Genomic DNA, 18,638 nt, shown 5'->3' with positions numbered 1-18,638 from the left:
ATTCTAAAGACACTCTGCGAGATATACTATTTCCAACCCAGTTGCCCTGTTGTCAACTTCCAGATCATCGGTTCGAGGAGAGCTGTGCTCCAAAAATCTATATTTTATTTATTTCGAGTACTTGCATCCGAAACCATGAGTCTGGACCACACAAATTGGCTGCTGAGCCGCCTGGCGCACTTCTACTACTCGATCTACTTCTACGTGTCGCTGTTCTCGCTGGGCTACTGCCTCGTACTGCACCAGGTGCGGAAAAGGATCTACCAGATGGACTTGTCCTGGGAGCGGGTCCTATTGGTCTACGGCTGCACCGGGGCCCTGATTCTGATGCTGACCCTGATAGTGTACTACGCCTGGGTGGCCATTGGACTGATTTGGCGGCAGTATTGCGTACATAGTCGTGCCTCGAAACGCACTCGATACCTGTTCCACCTGTACAGGGGGTAGCTGTAGTAGTGATCGGATTAATCCCGAATTGCTTTCAATAAATTAATCAGTTGGGCACTAAATGGGCGCTGGTTGCGCGCCAATATGCAAATCGTTTAATCAAAATGTAAATGCAAATGCGAAAAATTAAAATGTTCGCTCGTCAGAAGTCGCGCAAACAGACATTTTGTAAATATTATTATTACATCCTCATTTTTGCTGCTTTTTTTTCCCTTCTTTTTTTTTTTTTTGGTTGCGTTTTGCGTGTGTGTCCATTTATTTATATTTTGTGGGGTCGTTTATGATTTTTTGGCTCCCTTTTTACAGCTGCACGGCGATAAATTTGCATTTAAATCACCGCCACCCCCAAAACCAATTGGTTGTGTGAGCTGTCCTGCTTTTTCGGGGTTTGTGCGCCGGCGAGACAATGGGAGCCAGTGCCTCGTACCTCATGTATGTACGAGTACGAGTACGGGTTTATATGAGTATGTACATGTGTAACCGGGCATTATTAACCACAAAGTGTCACATGATTTTATTTCGTTTCGTTTCGCTTCGTTCCGCAGACGTGCATTTTACCTGCAGCTCGCTTTTTGTGCCCATTATTTTTGGGCTGACTTCTGTCCGATGTTAAACGCTGATAAGCTCCAAAGGACATTTTCCAGCATAAAATAGCCGTAAGTAGCACTTGTCTGCCGAGTGGCAAGGAGTCGGGAGTCGGCAGTTGCAACTCCGGGCAGCGGGACGAGTCCTTGGACTCCAGGACTCCAGGACTCGAAGACTCCAGGACTTTGAGACTGCACTGCAGTGCAGTTAGGCGAGTGCAGCTGGGATTGCAATCGCCATAAAGTGCGCCGCCGGTCGTCGTCGAGGGCAAAATTGAAGTGCAAATAAAACGGCGAGCAGTTCGGCTGCTTTGGTTTCTTTTTGTTTTTTGGCATTTCGGGACGTGGCGAGGATACTCCGCGTTTCGTCGCATATTTCAACAAATTTTTTACTGCACTTTGCAGTTTGTGCATATTTTTTTTCGACCAGTTTCCCCTTTTTGTGTCGCTTAAATGTCACTGAAACAGCCAGCGGAAATGGTCGGAAAGTATTTCGTTTGTTATGCTAAAATTTAAGGGCTCAGGAAGTCGTTTTAAAGAGCAGCAAGCCAAGACAACAAAAATAAATAAATGATACGAGAAACATGAAGGAAATAAAGCGAAACTGACAAACGATTCGTTGTTCGATTTATTCGGGGTATTTTCATTTATTTCACGTTTGATTGATTATTGCTAGACATCCGATCGGCCACTGCAAATGAGTTTTTGTTATTTTAATTTTTTGCATTTGTGGCACCTTTTTTCTGCCTTTTAGCCAGCCTTTGCTCTGGCCATTTTAGATTGCATAAATATTGCGTGATTTCTCGTAAATTCCAATGTTTATTTTATGCAAATTTCTTAAATTAAATCGAACGGGAAAAAACGCCTCTCGAGTGTATAAATGTGCAAATTATTGGCCGAACTTTAATTAGCTGCCGTTTATTGCGATATTCAGGTACGTAATGCGTTCTGATTTACGCTTCTCCAGCGATAATCTTCTGGTGGAAAAACCCACGCGATTGTTCATTTGCATGATTGCCAATTTGAGTAGCATGATTTATGATTTCGTAGTTAAAGTCAACTTCTAGGCCGAAAAAAATTGCGGATATATTCCAGAAAGTGAAATTATAGTTGCACATTTCACACGTGCCATTGCACTAGCAGTTTAATAGAAATTAAGAATTTAATTAAATTAAATTAAATTAAGAATTAAGCATTCAACTACTGTAAAATTTATCATTAGCAGTTTAATAGAAATTAAGAATTTAATTAAATTAAATTAAGAATTAAGCATTCAACTACTGTAAAATTAGTCATTAATAAATCGATCAAATAAAAAGTCGCTATTCAAATTTAAATATTAAAAGTTGATACTACGAGTTACAAAGCAATTTTAAGTGCGGCAAATAGATAACCAATCCCTCGCCATAAGCGAATTTGATTCAAGCAACGTTTTTCCTGTTGCCAGGGCCATTGCCATGTGGCAGTGATGTTTATCAATATATCAGAATAAATAAGCCATTTTCGATTCGCCGGCATATGCACTTGTCACCCATCTGCATCGCAGACTGGCAGCGTCTTGGCTTTGGCAACTTCAATCTAATGCTGCACGATGTGGCACATTGAAAAGTCAGCAGAAAGCCTACCAGGATAACCAGGATAGCCCGCCAGTTTGTGTGTGTGTGAGCTGAGACAGGAAGCGGAATAGGGAGCACAACGACCCACATATATACACATAAATAAGGGAACGGCACTGAGACCCCTGACTCACATGCCCCAAAACTATGCGCATCATTTTATTTGGGCACGTGCTGCTCGTCATTTAAGAGTTTTGTCTGCACTTTCGTTGCTTGAATTTTAAAATATTTTCCGTGCCAAATGCCTGCGTGGCTTTTACTTTTCGCCCTTTTGTCCCAGAGCCCGTTGAGGCGCCCTTAGCCCTCCGATTGTCTCCTCAAAAGCACACAATATGACTGTTGCTACATATATATGGCTACAAGTATATATATATATATATGTATATAGATGTGTGCATATAGTGCACAACAGTCCCTAACAAAGTGCCCAAGTGGAATGCAACATTGTTGCTGCACAGCATTCAGATGTGGCGGCATTTTCTATTTCCATTTTTGTTTTGGCATTTTTTAGTTGCCTTCATTTCGCTCTCGCGCCGAGCGCCGTCATTTCCACTGACTGCGTTTCATTTGCCTTTTGCAAGGACTCTCGGATCGGCCTCTTCCCGGGCACAGGACCCCACTGAGGCAGACGCTTCACCAGTAATTTGGTATGCCTTTTGTTGCCTGCCACAGTTGCTGTCCCCACTATCCACACTCGCAGGAAAAATCTGTTTGCAGGCCGGGAAATCCAGTCGAGCAGGGAAATAATCCTTGCTTACGCTCGTTTTTTTAATCAGGCTGCTTACAAAATCTGTCCAAAATGAAATCATTCAATACCTACACACAATTTGATTAGCTGCGGTATTGGGTTTATAAAGTAGACAGTTTATAAAGATTAAAAGAACACAAGTCTACATGTTACAAAATAGTAAAAGATGCACATAATGTTATAATAACAGATTTTGGTTTGATTAACATAGAATACTTTTAGTTTACTGTTTTTCAAACATTTTCTGAAAGTGTGCTCTCTTTTTTGCAGCACCCCAACTCCTCCACTGATTGCTGAAAAAAACTATTTGCACTTTTAATTTGAATTACAAATTTTGCTTCGGCTGGGAAAAAATTGAAAAAGTGTAATCAAATTGGCGGGCATATGCAGACGTGTTTATGTGTTTATCCGTCAGTTGCAAGGACTTCGGGCTTTAACGGTGCCGAGTTTGAATTTAATTGACTGTTGGCCGCATTTACACAGCCCGACCGTCTGGACCATTGCAACGCGTTGCCGGTAATTGTCCCGCTGGCACATTATGGCCACTGGGTGCCCGCAAACACACACACACACACACACACACTCTGCTGGTAAAACACCAATGGCAACGTATTAAACTTGCATGGGCTATGACATCATTGTTGATGCTGCAATTACCAAATCACTAAGCTCCGCACACCCAGACTATCGCACTCGCACTCGCACACATTGTAAATATGTCCTGGGAGCTGGCAAATATTCGCATAGTTCATGTTCGACCAAAATCGTTTAGATTGCCAAATAATAGTGACAGACCTTTTCCAATCACGAGCATATATTGTCAATTGTTTGCCGTTGCTCGGGCCGCAGGCTGTTGGTAAAAACTATGGATATTTCAGTTAAAATCGACTTCACTTTACGCCGCTCCGCAGTATAAATTTATTTATTGATCTCCTGAAGCGCATGGAAATTTCATTAATGCTACCAAAGTGTGTCTTTTTATTCCAGATATTTGATTTATGATTCATTAAGCCGTACAAGTGTATGTATGTGTAATCATTCGCCATATTATTTAAACAAAGTTTTCATTTATATTTACATCTGAAAATGGTGCTATAATATATATTTGATGTATATTTCTGCCTCTTCTGCAAATATTAGAATGACAATAATAAAATAATAGCATATAGACGTAGTTAAATGAATTCTTATCATACTAACATGTACATTTTAATTAAACACAAAAAGCCAGCTGCTCCGAAGTGCCACCATGAAATAGAGCTGCACAAGTTTTGCAGAATAATAGTTTATACAAATAATTAAATGGTCTTAACTAAGAAATAACACTTGTGTCTCTATTTTTGGATTGGCAGCATAAAGATGTCATTTTGTACAACGTAATCGTTTAGTAAGCTAATGTATTAGTGATATGCACTAGGTTCAAGAAATGTTTTCATTTTAAGCATTTGCTTTACAGGGAACGCTTACTTACGTGAACCAACAAAAAGTTGTACTAAATTGTGTAGCTGCGGATTAACATGCATGGGATACCGAAATCCTAATTCCTGAGTATCGATAAAAGATAAATTTGGAGTGGCCGCTTGTCTGGTTTCGAACAAGGCCTGTTTACCAGCCCAGCCACCCACACATACCTTATTTTTCCGTACTTTTTTTCGGCTTCTGGGGGCACCCGGAATAAACAGTTAAAATTGCCGCAAAAGTGCGCATACGACACGTTGTACGAGGCCGCGTCGTTGCTGCGAGCAAACAAGCCCGAACACTTGGACCAGGACGACGTGCCTGCTCCACCCTCGCAAAAGCCGTAACAAGTGTCGCGGCAAACAAGGATACCAAGGCTGAGCGGGCGGGTGAGTGGGCGGCATCCGGGCGGCGATGTGGGAGAGTCCTGGTCTGCAAGCGAACCGAACAGGTTCGAGTTCGAGCTGAACAGCACAGCACAGAACAGGATGACAGAGCAGCTCGTCCTGGCAACGATACTCGGACCCATCGCACAGTTGGCTGTCGTCCTGCGGCAGCGGTGGTTGTGTGCGCTCGTCCCTTGGACTCACCACCAGGACTCCCACACTCAGCTCCTGTGCCTTGAAAAGTGTTTAGTGTGCAAATAAGCAAACCAAAAAAAATCACAAAAAAAAAAACAAAAAAAAAAAGAAAAACTAACAAGGAAAAAGTAAGCATTAGAGAAGTGGTTAAAGTGACAAAACCTGAAACTGTCGAGGACATTATTGTGTGAGTGAGATAAGGACTTGCCGAGACAGTGGCCCGATGACTACGACAATGGCTACGCCCAAGGCCTAGGCAAGTTGAACGCCCACACAAGCGCAATGCAAGACACACACACACACACACCGACACACACACACACACACACACACGCACACGCACTCGCAGGACGAACAGGACGAACAGGGCGTGCAGGACACGCAGCCTGGCAAATGGCTTGTTTTCGGTTCTTAAATTGTTTTATTTTTCCCCAGCCAACCTCCTTTATTATTTAGCGCGGTTCGTCCTGTGCACAGTGTGGACATTATGTGGTGTGGCCAGGACCTCCTGCCATATGTTTACTCAGCATTTGTGTGGGCGGCTCGACGGGGCGCTCTTTAAATTGAAATAAAACAAGCCGAGCCAGCAACGACATCCCTTTAAGCTAATGGAGAGCCTTATCTGCGGCCGATCCATCGGTAAGTATCCTTTGACTGGCTTAAGCAGCCTGTCATTCGCCACTCATTGCTAATTGATATGTGTAATTAAAGCGACTGTCAGGGCATTTACCGCTCCGCCTGTCAGCTGCAGCGTAATTATAATAAATCAACTCGATCGCCATCCGCGCCATGCAAATGCACTCGCCCGATGATAAATAGTTGCGAACCCAAACACCTGACACTCTTTGCAAACATTGCCATGGCGAGGCGAGTCTTTAAATTAATTATGCCCCACGCAAAACATTTCTCGGCCCGATAGCCCCCGTCCCCCCTCCACTTGCATTTCCCCTGGCCCAGAAGTATGCGTGTTCAGGCTGCCATTTCCGCTGCTTTTCGCTGTTTGCTTCTCGCCTCACGGCTCCTGCAACAGCACTTTGGCCAAATGTCGCTGCTCGGAGCGCCAATGCCTCACGGCAGCCCATTGCCAGGATTCGCGATGCCCGACACCCGACTCTGGCCCCAGCCCAAATGCAATCAACTGAAAATTTCTGCGCGGCTTACTGGCCGAGGGTTGCAAGGGGCACTTCCGGCCTAGTGGGGCTTGCAACACGGTTGGGAGTTGCCTTGCAGCGCCCTTAAGTGTTGCTACTCCATTGATAGGGCTTGTAAAGTGCCCTCTCGCCGTTTTTCCCAAGTACAAAACTCCTAGCTTACGCCCAATTGGTTTTCATATTTTCTAATACATCTTAATTATCATACTAGCCTCTAAAGCGGTATCCAAATTAAAATAGTTGAGAGACCTGATACTTACGAGTATCTAAAATCCCACTCCTGCTCTGCTTGGAGTCACTCCAGAAACCCGTGATTGCAGTTCAGAAAAATGCATTTGGTGCACACAACCACTTTATCTTCGCAACTGGCAATTTTCACAATGAACGCCGAGGTCAAGGAACCCAGAGGGTTTCTTGCAGCCTGGCTCTCTAATTTTCACTTAAAGGTGTTCCGAAATCGAGTTAGCTGCGCTGCCATGTGCAGCCCCCTTTGCTTGTCACAGGCGGCGGCTGATAGCATTAATTACAGCCCGGTTGGGCCGAGAATCGTTGCCTTGGCCACTCAGTGGGGCTGGCCATTAGCATTGCAATGGATTTTCGCATACCAATGCCCATGTGCACTTAGAAAAGGGCTTTTCGGCTTGCGAAAGTAGGCTGTCAGTTGGCTAAGACAAATGGCCGCAGCTTGGCTAAGACGATGATGCAGAGGAGGAGCCGTTAACACATGCTCAGACGCGACGACTGACGGGCAAATCTGGTGTGGATGCTCCTGCATCCCGCTGATCCCGTTGCTGGGAATAAGTTGAAACTGCAGATTGAATTACGTGCAGAGGCTCGAGTCAGCGCTTACCAATTTGAGAGCTGGTGTGGCTTAGCGTCGAAGTTGATTCCAAAGGTGTGCCGCTGTCTGTCAGCCTGTCACTGGCTGGCACACACCCACTTATGCGCCAGCCGAGCCACCCACCAGTGCACCACTCAGCGCACCACCCACTTGGCCACTGCGGCGGCCCCGACGAACGTCACCTGACATTGTTTGCTCTGCGGATTTGCATTGTGGTTAGTTGGCGGTGCAGTTTGTTGGCTTGGCTCGGCTCGCCCAGCTATGCCTTGCCTTTGCCTGCCATCCTGTGCTGGTGCAGAGAGAAAAAAGGCGCCACACAAATGAAAACATGTCTTAGGTGCTGCAAGCTGTGCGGGGATTTTAGGTGGCTCACATAACTGGCACCAGCTGTTCAACGTTTATTGTCGTTATACCATCAAACTAGTATTTATGAAATTTTCTTTATTGCAATTTTCTGCAATCGATTGGCCAGCGCCGACTGCTTTTCCCACAGTGTACTTGTGGGCCACGTAATGGCGTAGTTGCCTCTGCCCCGGCAACTTAAATAAATGTTTTCTATAATCAAATGGTAATGCAGTCAGGGCCGCAGCCTCCGAAAACCTAGCCAAGCGTTCAGGGCAGACTTTTAGCTAGTTCGTTCTAAACTGAACTCCGAGTGAACCAAAGGCTTCAGAAATCCAAACCCTAAAACCCAAGGACCCAGGAACCGGGGGAGGTCAGCCTCGTCTTGTTTTGAAGTAATTACATTGTTCGCCGGCATCGTAAAGTGAAGTGAAAGGCGTTAAAGTGTTAAGTTGCTTGTTAATTTTTTCCCTGCCATCCTTGGGATGCTGCTGGCTCCTGGTGGCTCCTGGTGCCCAGGATCCCGGAGCACTAGGTAGCCTGATGCTTGGTTTTGTTGTGGCTTATAGTCGCGTCTGATTAATGAACCGTGGCTATGTAGCCGGATTAAGCTGGCCGCTTATGTTGCTGCTTCTGCTGCTGCTGCTGCTGTCAGAGGAGCGATGCCTCCTGCGGCTGCTGTTGCTTGTAATTAAGTTGAGTGTAATATAAATAACTGTATTTGCACAGCCAGGGTCTGGAAATGTTTCATTAATTCTGTTATTTAGCTAAGTATGTCCAAGTTTGGCGGAATGCTTTTCGGAGCTGGCAGCCAGAGCCTTTTAAATTGTAATTACTTGCACTTCAAGTTTGTAGTGTGTGGCAGTGGCAGGCACAGAAAGAAATCACTTTCATTGCGTAATAGCATTTAAATGAACACAAAGTGTGCAACTTAAGTTTCAAATATCATAGCACAAAGAAAAGCCTTGTAAATTATAATTTTTTTGATATTTTACAACGGTTTTTAATACCCCGATACATTTTTTTGTGTTGAACAACATCTTTTGCCACCACTCCAACTTCGCTTGCCAATTAACAGCCTTTAAACGGTAAAACTATCTGCAAAAAGTGCAGCATACTTATGAGGGCGAATGCAAAAAGGTGGCGAAAATAACCACGCTTTGTTGCACGCGTAATTTGCATTATTTGCTAGTAATTTAATAAAGTTTTTGAATTATTCGCACCGAAGTCACGCACTCTGCCACATTGAAATGCAATTAATGCAATAAAAACGTGGTGCGCGTGGAAAAAATATTTTATTGAATACAATAAACAATGTGTTGCCATAGTTCGATGGTAATCTTTTTGCTCAATTTTATTTTGTTAATTATATTGTAGCCCTGATCTGCATAAGTCCGGCCAGTGTGTTGCCATGTTAACACACTTACACACACTCCGGCTCAAATAAATTATGCCTGGCGATTTGTGTTTATTTGCAAACAAGCGTTGACATCAGCGCACTCGCGCCGAGCACTATTGTTGCAAACTCGTATATTTATGGCACATTATGTGTTTTTTGCCCTAATGGCTACAAATTGCATAATTGCAATTAGATTTGTGAGCCTGCTTAACGCGTTTTGAGGTCGGAAAATGCAATTAAGTAACACAATTCGCTGCGATGCCAAATCCCACTAGATCAATGGCGGTAGACAACGCACAGCCGGAATTTTCCGCCAGTGCCGAAACAAAGGAGCGCGGAAAATGGGCGCCGAAAAGAAAAAGAAAAGCGGAAAGTGCACAGAGACTTACACGCTAAAAACGCTATAAACAGATAAGACTCGTGGCCAAAAGGAGCGACTGGCGCTGGCAGCAAGTTGGCAAGTGGAAAGTCAAGTTGGGCTCACGCTATTTATAGGCAACGCAAGCTTTTGTTTTCGATGGCCTTTTCATTTGCAGTTTGCACTGCACAAGCCCGAGCACACAAAACACAAAGAAAATACCAGGAAAAAGGCCAGTTTGGCTGGCTAAAAAACATAGACAAACTGAACGTCAGTAAACTGTGGACCATGCACAGCGAATGACAATGGAGTCCTCGGCTCTTTATTGTTCGCCGGACTTTCGCTATGTGTATGTATGTGTTTTAGCTACCCACTTTCGGCCCCGGGAATCCCCCGAGAATCTGGCCAAAGCCCTGTGTGTAGCCACTAACTGCCTATGGCTCTAAAGCGCTCAACTACTCAGAGTGCGCTGCTTAAAGTTGTCAAATGCGATGCTCAATTTAAACGTTCAATATGCAGGTAAGCAAAGGAAAATAAAAAACAAAATTAAAAAGGCAAAAAGCTGTGCAAAATAAACGACATTGTTGCCCGCCTGCAAATATTTTCGTAATTATTTTGCATGCAAAGTGAGGATTTTTCCAATTTTCACTTATCAAAGCGCACATGGCCAATATGCAAAAATGCGGAGGCAAAAAACGGAAACTGTGGGGCGAAATAGTGCTTTTTCCCAGCAACGAAACGAAAATACGCTTCAAAGTTTGGCTGCAAACTTTCTATTAGATAGGATATTTGATAAGCATAATAGGAATAATTATGGTCTTTCGTTCTCGGTTCAACTAATGAGATTTCGTGCAGCAGAAAGTGGAAAATAAAACTTTTGATAGGAACGTGTTGAAAACGCACATTTCTTTATTGTTAGAGCTGAATGTTTTTGTTAGCTGATGCACTGAAACTCAGCTGCAGAGTATGGGAATTGGCGAAATGGCAGTGCAAGTGCTTAAACTGTTGTATGCCTTTTGGCCGGCATAACGTTTTTACGTCCTATCCATTTCATTTCGCAGAACTGTTAATCCTGACTATCCCACGGACAGCTGGGGATTGCGATTGGCCATCCGTTTTGGTCTCGTTGGGTTTCGTTTTGGCTGGTATAGGCTGCCCTGACTGGCCTGGTTTTCCATCGACGATGAGCACTTTTGTTTGAATTTACATTGGTGAACACCTCCTGCACGTGTGCTGGTGGGTTATTCCTGTCTGCCTTTCATATATGGCACTGATGCCTTGTATTTTACTCTGACTCTGATTGTGATTCCGATTCCGATTCCGATTCCCATCGCCATTGCCATTCCGATTCAGATTCCAATGATTGCTAGTTGTGATGACAGCGTTTCGTTTTGCATATTTTTGCATTTGTCCAATGCCGTCTCAATGACTTCCTGCGGCAGTGACTCCTAATGGGCGACGGCTGTCCGTCCGAGTCCTTAAATGTGGCCCACACACATGCCACATACGAGTGAGTATACACGACATGCTGTCGCGCAATCACACAGCTCATAAAAGTCGCCTGCCACCGACTGGAATACTGGCTCTTTAAGGGTCATTAAATTTTAAGCACTTGCCAAGGTCCTGCTGCATAAAAGCGCGCTACGATTTACGGCCCGATAAACGCTCGCCGTTTCCATCAGCTGGTGCTGCTGATGCTGCTGATGCTGCTCCTTGCCCTCTGCCCTCCACTACTCGGCAAGTTCTCCTGTTCATTATTTGAGCTTGCCGCATGGCATAAATACTTATAAGTTATGGGAAGGCTGAGCAAATATGCAACCGGTTCGAGTGCCAATCTGGGATTGCTCTGCTTAAGACGCACAGTGATCACTGGCGAAGCGGGAAATCCGCAGTGCATATTTTTCAAATAAATTCTTATATTTAAAAATCGTGTAGAAAGAAAATGCCTTTTCAAGATTTATGGTTGTTTTTCGACAAACTATACCCCATACTTATGAATGTTTGATTATGACCATTCGAACTCGGAACTTTATAGAAGCAATTCAAGCAAAGTTCACAATTCTTTGGACAATTTCCGTTGAAGCCGCTGCCAAACATTTGTACAAGTTATTTAAGTCATCAACTTGATTTATAATCCGCAGCAACTGTGCAGCAGATGCACAAGGAGGAAATTGTCCCTTTAGGAGTGTCTTTACCGTAGCCGATTTCAATGCAATGCCAGCATTCAATTGAGCCAGACAAGCGACTCGCTGCCATATAAAATTGAATTTATAGTTTATTTATGCAGCTACTAAGAAATTAAAGACATTGTTGCCAACGTAGACGGGCTTGTGTGGGCCAAGAGCGGGTAAAAAGGCCCACCAACATGTCATGCTCGTGGCTAACACCCATACACACCGCCACATACCGGGGTGTATAACTCAGAGCCATAAAAACCGCGCGTGCCTTATTGATTTCAAAGGCAGTCCTTATAGACGCGCTGGCAAATTGATTTCGGTTTTGGTTAAGCTTAAAGCTCAAGAGGCCAGGAGCCCAGAACCACCATAAATCTGTCAGCTGAACCCGTCGCTAATCAAGTGAAAGTTCAAATCGGATGATTTAATGCCAGCAATCGACTCCCACGCACATGCAGCATTTACATAATAATAATGAATAGATGGTGCATGGGATGGAAATGGAAATGGCTGGGGATTGGCAATGGCAAAGGGTGTTGGACGTCGGGTTTTGGTAGTGGTAGTGGCAGTGGCAGTGGCAGTGGGCTTGGCCAGCATAATTCAATTAATTTATGCGGTCGGTCAATGTTTAGTTTTTACGTTGTGCGGTTTTCGCTTTTGCCTTTTCGCTTATAAATCATTTTGCATAATTTATGCGTAGACCAAGAGCCGCACCAAATTCCAGCTAATCCGGTTCGCCAGACATACTCATCCCCCCACCTCTCCACCGTGTAACAACTATTCGAGCGTAAAAAAACAGGGCGCACAATTGCAAAAGTGCAGGCGCAATTTATGGCCAGCCGATAGTTCTTAATATTTAATGCACACAATTAGCTAAAGTCCGCTGGGCCAATATTGCTCATACGCCCCATGTGCCGACGGGCCGCATAAATCCCACAATGGCATCGCATAAGCAACTTTATTACAAATTTATAAGCGCACTTCAGGCCAACAACAATGCTGCGAAATGGGCACATAACTTGCTCGGCCCGTCAAGAAGTTGGCCATAAAAAAGTGAGCAGGCGGACGAAAGGCTTGAAACAAAAAGGCCGGCTATTCCGTGCCTTTTGTGTTCCGACACGACTGTCAACAGCCATTAAATGCTCCAAGCCGGGCTCATAACCCAGTTATATGGGATGTGGAGTGCTCTGGAGTGAAGTGAAGTGGAGTACAGTGGTGTGCTGTGGGCGAAGCAACCTATGCCATGGCACAGATATCTTGATATTGCGCCACAGGGCGTATACGTTACGCTCGCTCCCCGGCAGCTGCGACTCAGCTCAGCTCAGTTCAGTTCAGTACAGTTCAACTTAACTCTACTCAACTCGGTGAGAAAACGTCAAGAATGAAAAAATAGCTGAAATAAAAACAGGCTAGAGAGTTTGCGATTGTAGCTACCAACTTCTGACAGCGCAATTTATCACTATCAAAACGGGCGTGTGTGTGTGCGCGTGTGTGTGCTGCTGGGGCGGGGGCGGGGGGCGGGGGTGTTGTATTGCCTATATAAAACAACAACAGCCTACAGAGTTGAGGTCGTAAATCAAAACTTAAATTTAACACATGCAGCGGCAAATGGCTGACACTGCCAAACGGATGTCAAGTCCTGTTAATCGTGCCCTTACTTCGAGTTCCATCGAAGTTGGCAGCAACTTTGCCAATTAGTAGTAGGTAGAATCATTAATATTTTCCCATTATTTACGGCCCTTAGCTGACGAGGCATATGTTTTAAGTAGAAACTTATGGAAAGTTAATTAACTCCGATTCAAAAAGTCAGCATATCAACCAAAAGTATTTAGTTAACTTAATCTTTCTATTCATTTTTAGAACTTAGGGTTCTTGAATTCAGAAAATCTTGCTTTTATTTTTATATACTTTATTTACAGAAGACTCTGGCCACTCTTTATTGATGGTATTGTTTTAAGGGTATGCCACTTTCGGTCATCAGCTGCTGCACTTGGCCTCCTTTGCTGTTTCTACTGTACTGTTTGCATTTGTATTTTTATGCGCGATTTCCTCCGAATCCCTCCGTGAGTACGAATCTGAATTTGGCAGTGACTCCGTTCCGGCTGCTCCATCTCCGCCCCACCACCACAATTCAGGCGGAGACTGCAGTTCTGGTCTGGCAGCGTCCGGTTTTTCTGCCTGCTTGTTTGTCAAAGCTGGCGGCCCATCAACAATTGACAGATGGGAGTTGGCCGGAAGTGGGTGTTGAATGGGAGTTGGGGGATGGGCATGTTGCCGCACGCGTGAGTTAATCTGTCAAAATAGCTCAACGGGAGACAGCATTGCGGGTGTGCAGGGGGAGGAAGAGCCGATGAAGAAGCAGACCCAGCCACTTCACATGTTATCCGCCCTGATTGGTGGCCCAAACTCTCCGTGCCAGAGGCTTGCGTGAGGGTAGAGATATCAACCCAAAATCCGCACATCCCCAAGACGCCCTCCTGCCCATCTCCATCTCCATTTCCCTTTTTCATCTCCACCTCCACCTACATCTCCATCTTCATCGCCGCCGTCGCCGTCATCGCAACGTTTCGTTTTAATTTGGCCCCGGCTGCCTTTTAAGTTGATTCCCCAGAACGAAATGCCATCAAGTGCTGCCGCTTGCCACTTCGTTTAGTCATTTGGCTGAGCCATTTTATGTTTGCCCTTGTAATTTGGCCTGATATGGTGATTTCGACTTCATATCCGCTGCCGGCGGGGGGGCAGGGGGGCAGGAGGGCAGGAATCATCTACATCCGCCGGCAAGGAATACTCGTGCCCACAACCACCCACTTCCTTTGTTGCCGCTCGGTTGTCATGTGCGAGATTTGCGTGTGTTACGACGATTAATTTAAATCATTGATGATGCCCCTGCTCCACCATGCCTTTCATCCTGGATGTTGGAGGCTGGAATGTCTACGGATTTCGTTCTACTTTTTATTTGCCCCTGTGAGTGGCAGGCCACGCCCAACTCCAGAAGGCCTCCCAATTCCATCTAGCCCGCTCGTTAATCATTGTTTTCGACATTTGCCTGCTCGTCAATTGCCTTTATTGTCATGGTGATGGATCTGAGGATGCCGGAATGCTGTGTCGCTTGTCTTAATGCGGCACTTAAGCCAGCAAATATGTACGAGTATATCGAAAACGATGCCCGGCCCTGTCTGGGCCAATTGTTATTCAAAAACCATTAGCCATAAAATGCAGCACAGGGCAGAAGGAAATTAGCCTGCGGACTCGAAAATACGAGCCTAATTTATGGCAATGCAGCAGCGATTTCTCGGACAGGCCATGGGCATAATTAGTTTTCGAACTTTAAAGTTATGAGTGGGGCTCGCTATCTTTATGGCCAGGCAGGCCAGGTTTCCAGGTTGCCAGGCAGCCAGGCTGCCAGGCTGTCAGGCTGCCAGGCTGCCAGGACGAGGAGCCACCATTGATTTTGTCCGCTTGTCTGGCGGGGAATGGCGCAAGTGGGGAGGTGGAGCAGCCATGTGGCTTTCCGCATATAAAGACATTTTTCTGCTGACCGTGTAGGTGCAGGGAATTGGAAAGCCCGGCTGCAACAGCGACAACCAGACGCCACGGAAAATTCTGCAGACGCGGACAAAAGTTGGCCAAGTTGCGAGAGTGTCGCCAGTGTGGCGCCTATACGCCCACCAGCCCCTTGCAGCCATTGTGCACACCCTATAACTCTTAATAATCTTATGAGGCATTACCTAGACTACTGAACACACCCCGTTTAATAGAGCCATTTCCATTTGCGGACCACTTTGTTTTTGCTGAAAGTTTTCGCCAGGCAGCCAAAAGTTCGCTCGCATCCACATCAAATTTTCATGCGCATTGTAAACATTTTCTAATTGAGTTGAAAAATACATAACGCTGCTCCAAATTGTTATTGTTTGTGCGAAAATAATAAGGGGGCTGCTGCGCATGTTTGCCTTAGCCATTAAGGACTTGAGATGTTCCCCGGAGCTGGGCAAACAAGGCGCAAATGAAGAGGACGGGCTGGAAAAACACTCGCAAGCCAAAGCACACAAATTAATTTTAGCTGGGAAACAATTTAAAGTCTTTCAGCTGAATGACTAACTGAGTGCCTGACTGACTGACTAACTGACTGACTGCATCAACAATAAGTGCGGAAATTGCAGCAGACGATGCCACTCGACACTTGCCTTAGTGCTCAGAGCTCGGCTCTTGGAGCCGAGTCCTTAGTCCTGAGTTCTGAGTCCTGAGTCCTGAGTCCTCGTCGTGCAATTAGGTGAACGGCGGCGGGCAGGAGGCTCATGGCCTGCCGAAACAGAAGCGGAAGTTCCACGGCTCAGGAAGTGCAGCAAAGGCGATGAAGGACCTTTCTCTGCTCCTTCGTTACTCCGCTCGCCTCTGGCTCGGCTGCTTGCTAAGCAAAATCAATACATAAGGCATGCGCCACGTTGTCCTCAACATGTGTCGAACGTGTCCTTATCTGCCACTCCCAACTCCCTCCTCCCGCCTCCCACCTCTCGTCCTTGCCGCTTCGTTTGCCGTTTGCCACCTTAATTGGCTGTGGCCAGACAAACGCAGCAGGATGGAGCACCCACAAAAATAATGAATGTCAACAAATTGTGACAAGAAATCAAAATTTCTGAAGACTATGGCAAGTGACAGCGATGTGGACAGCACATAAGCCAAAAAATGATGGCAACACAGGAGGTGAATGCGCAAGTTGCGCAGGGAAAATACCCTGTGTTAATAATTATTTTAATTAAAGTGGAATATTAAGATATTGATATACACTGCTATACTCTAATTTATAATAAATCTTAATGCTTGCGGCAATTGTATACAGTACGCATGGCTTTTAGAACATTTCTTGTTGGTTCCAAAATCCACCCTGAGTCCTCAGTCAGTTTTTGAATAAGAAAGCTAAGCACAATAAATTCTCATATTTGGATGCTTTCATCCATTGAACATTTATTTGCATTTTCCTCCGTTGAGCACACATTTTTAAAAGCCTTCGACGTCGTCTGATATGCCACGCCCACAATGGGCTGCGAAAATTCACCCCATCCCCCCGACGCTTCGTTATAGTAACGAGCTGTGCCGAATTTATGAAGATATTTGATTTGAATTTTAAACAGCGGCCAAAAGAGCTTAACAATGACAGGCGGGCAACAAGGTGACGGGAAAACTCCGCCGGCGGGAATGGCAAATGAGGCTGAATGTGGGTGGCGGTGTTGGCGGGGCTTAAATTACGCAAATAAATGGGAAACAAAAAATGTGCTGGCGGCTTCTGGGGGAACTTGGTAGGTGGCTGTTGCTGCTGGTCGAAAGGTAACAAGATTATCTGTGTCAAGACAATTATTTCCGCCGCATCAGCAGCGTCGTTCTGTTTGGCCAGCAATCGTGCGTGCGGCAGCGCGGAATGCCAAATGCTAATGGGAAGTGCTGCTGAATTCGGTTTGGGTTGCCCCCTAATGCGGCAATGGGTATATGTAGTCGTAGCTGCCGCATTTACATGATTGCCGCATTGCGTTTCCGGTCGCCTATCTGCGCAATTGTCATGCAGGCCGCTCGATTTAAGTAATTCGCAATTGAGTGACACAAATGCGGCTTGAGCTCACAGTTCAGCTCTCAGGACTCGCCTCGGGTTTCCCTAAATTAATTAATTTCTTGGGCACCATTTGTGGGGTGCTTTTTTGAAAGGAAAAAGGGGAAATGAAATAATTCAAGCTAAGATTCCGCCACGTTGTTCCTTATGCGAGTAATCTGGCAATCATTAAACAAATTTTACATTCTTTTCTTCTTTAAACAAATTTAAGAAGTATTTATAAAGAGATATAAAGAGACTGCAACATGCTTAAGAGTACATATATTATATTTAAACTGAAAACCCACTTGAAATGATTTGCAAATACAAGAAAACATAAAAGTACGCTTACCAAAATGCCCTGACTGGTAAGTACTACGTGTACTTATTGGGTACTTCGTTAGACCGCCTTTTGCAACTACTTATCATTCAATCCATCGCTCATCTATGAACATTCGCTGCCTCCTATCTCCCCCAGAACTTCGCCCTGCCGCCCCCACACATTATCATTCACAACTCATCCGATTGTCATTGTCTATGTCTTCCCGCATCAGCGGGGCAGCAGCTAGAGTGGAATGAGGACCAGAGGAGCAGGACCAGAAGTGCTGGCAAGGAAGCTGCATCTCCTCCTCCCGTCAGCGCCGTCGCCATCGCCATCTCCATCGCCGTTGCCATCTCATCGCGGCTTACAATTTTGCGCTCGCATTCATTTTTAAAAGACCTAGGACCCAGGGGCATGCTTATGCAGGTATGAAGGATAAAGGACGGAGGATGGGGGATGGGGAATTGAGGACGCAGGATGCAGGATACAGGGATACTCTCCATTGTCTGCAGGACAGCGGCAACATCCTCCGAATCGTGTTCCATCTCTCCATCTTCATCTCGTCATGCGCTAATGGCACAAGGTGAGTTGTTGGGCGCCAAAAGTGTTAAAAAAGTGACTTTTAATGGGTTTAAATCAAGTAAAAGTTGTTGAAACTTGACTTGATTTGAGCGATTCCCCCAAACCCAACCCCCCAACGCAATCCGTAGCATCTACGGTTGGTCGCCTGCCATTTTATGATGCTCCGCTGCTGATGCTCTCAATGCGACCGTAAAAAGTTTAAGCTGCCCGAGATCAGCTCAAGTAGCTTACTGCCACTCGGGCCGGCTTCGCCATCCTCGGAAGCTCGAGGATGCGGATGGCGGTGGGTGCCACTTGATGGCGCTACTCGTTAGGTAATTTGGCTTTGATTGGGGTTTTGGGTGCATTTCGTGCTGCATTTGTTTCAATGACATGCATCCGGGAAAATCAAAGTTGTGGACTCTGCGAAGTTCCTCGGCTGATTTAGGGGCTTTACCTCGGAAGCTGATGGCGCTTA

General features: G+C 45.4%; 1 protein-coding gene across 1 annotated transcript; it reads left to right on the top strand.

Annotated features, from left to right (window-relative positions):
• The first annotated feature begins 57 nt into the window (after positions 1 to 57).
• Positions 58 to 626, top strand: LOC6543665. The gene has a single exon (XM_001972927.3). It carries the CDS (start codon positions 136 to 138, stop codon positions 445 to 447), a length of 312 nt encoding a protein of 103 aa, XP_001972963.1. The 5' UTR covers positions 58 to 135; the 3' UTR covers positions 448 to 626.
• The last annotated feature ends 18,012 nt before the right edge of the window (positions 627 to 18,638 follow it).

The sequence above is a fragment of the Drosophila erecta genome, unplaced genomic scaffold (assembly GCF_003286155.1).
Source record: "Drosophila erecta strain 14021-0224.00,06,07 unplaced genomic scaffold, DereRS2 tig00000021-arrow-pilon, whole genome shotgun sequence".
Lineage (NCBI taxonomy): Eukaryota > Metazoa > Arthropoda > Insecta > Diptera > Drosophilidae > Drosophila > Drosophila erecta.
The sequence above is the reverse complement of the archived record's forward strand: the minus strand, read 5'-3'. Positions and strand labels throughout refer to the sequence as shown.

Excerpts from the sequence above, each read along its gene's own strand:
- LOC6543665 (XM_001972927.3), top strand. The coding sequence starts at position 136 with ATGAGTCTGGACCACACAAATTGGCTGCTGAGCCGCCTGGCGCACTTC.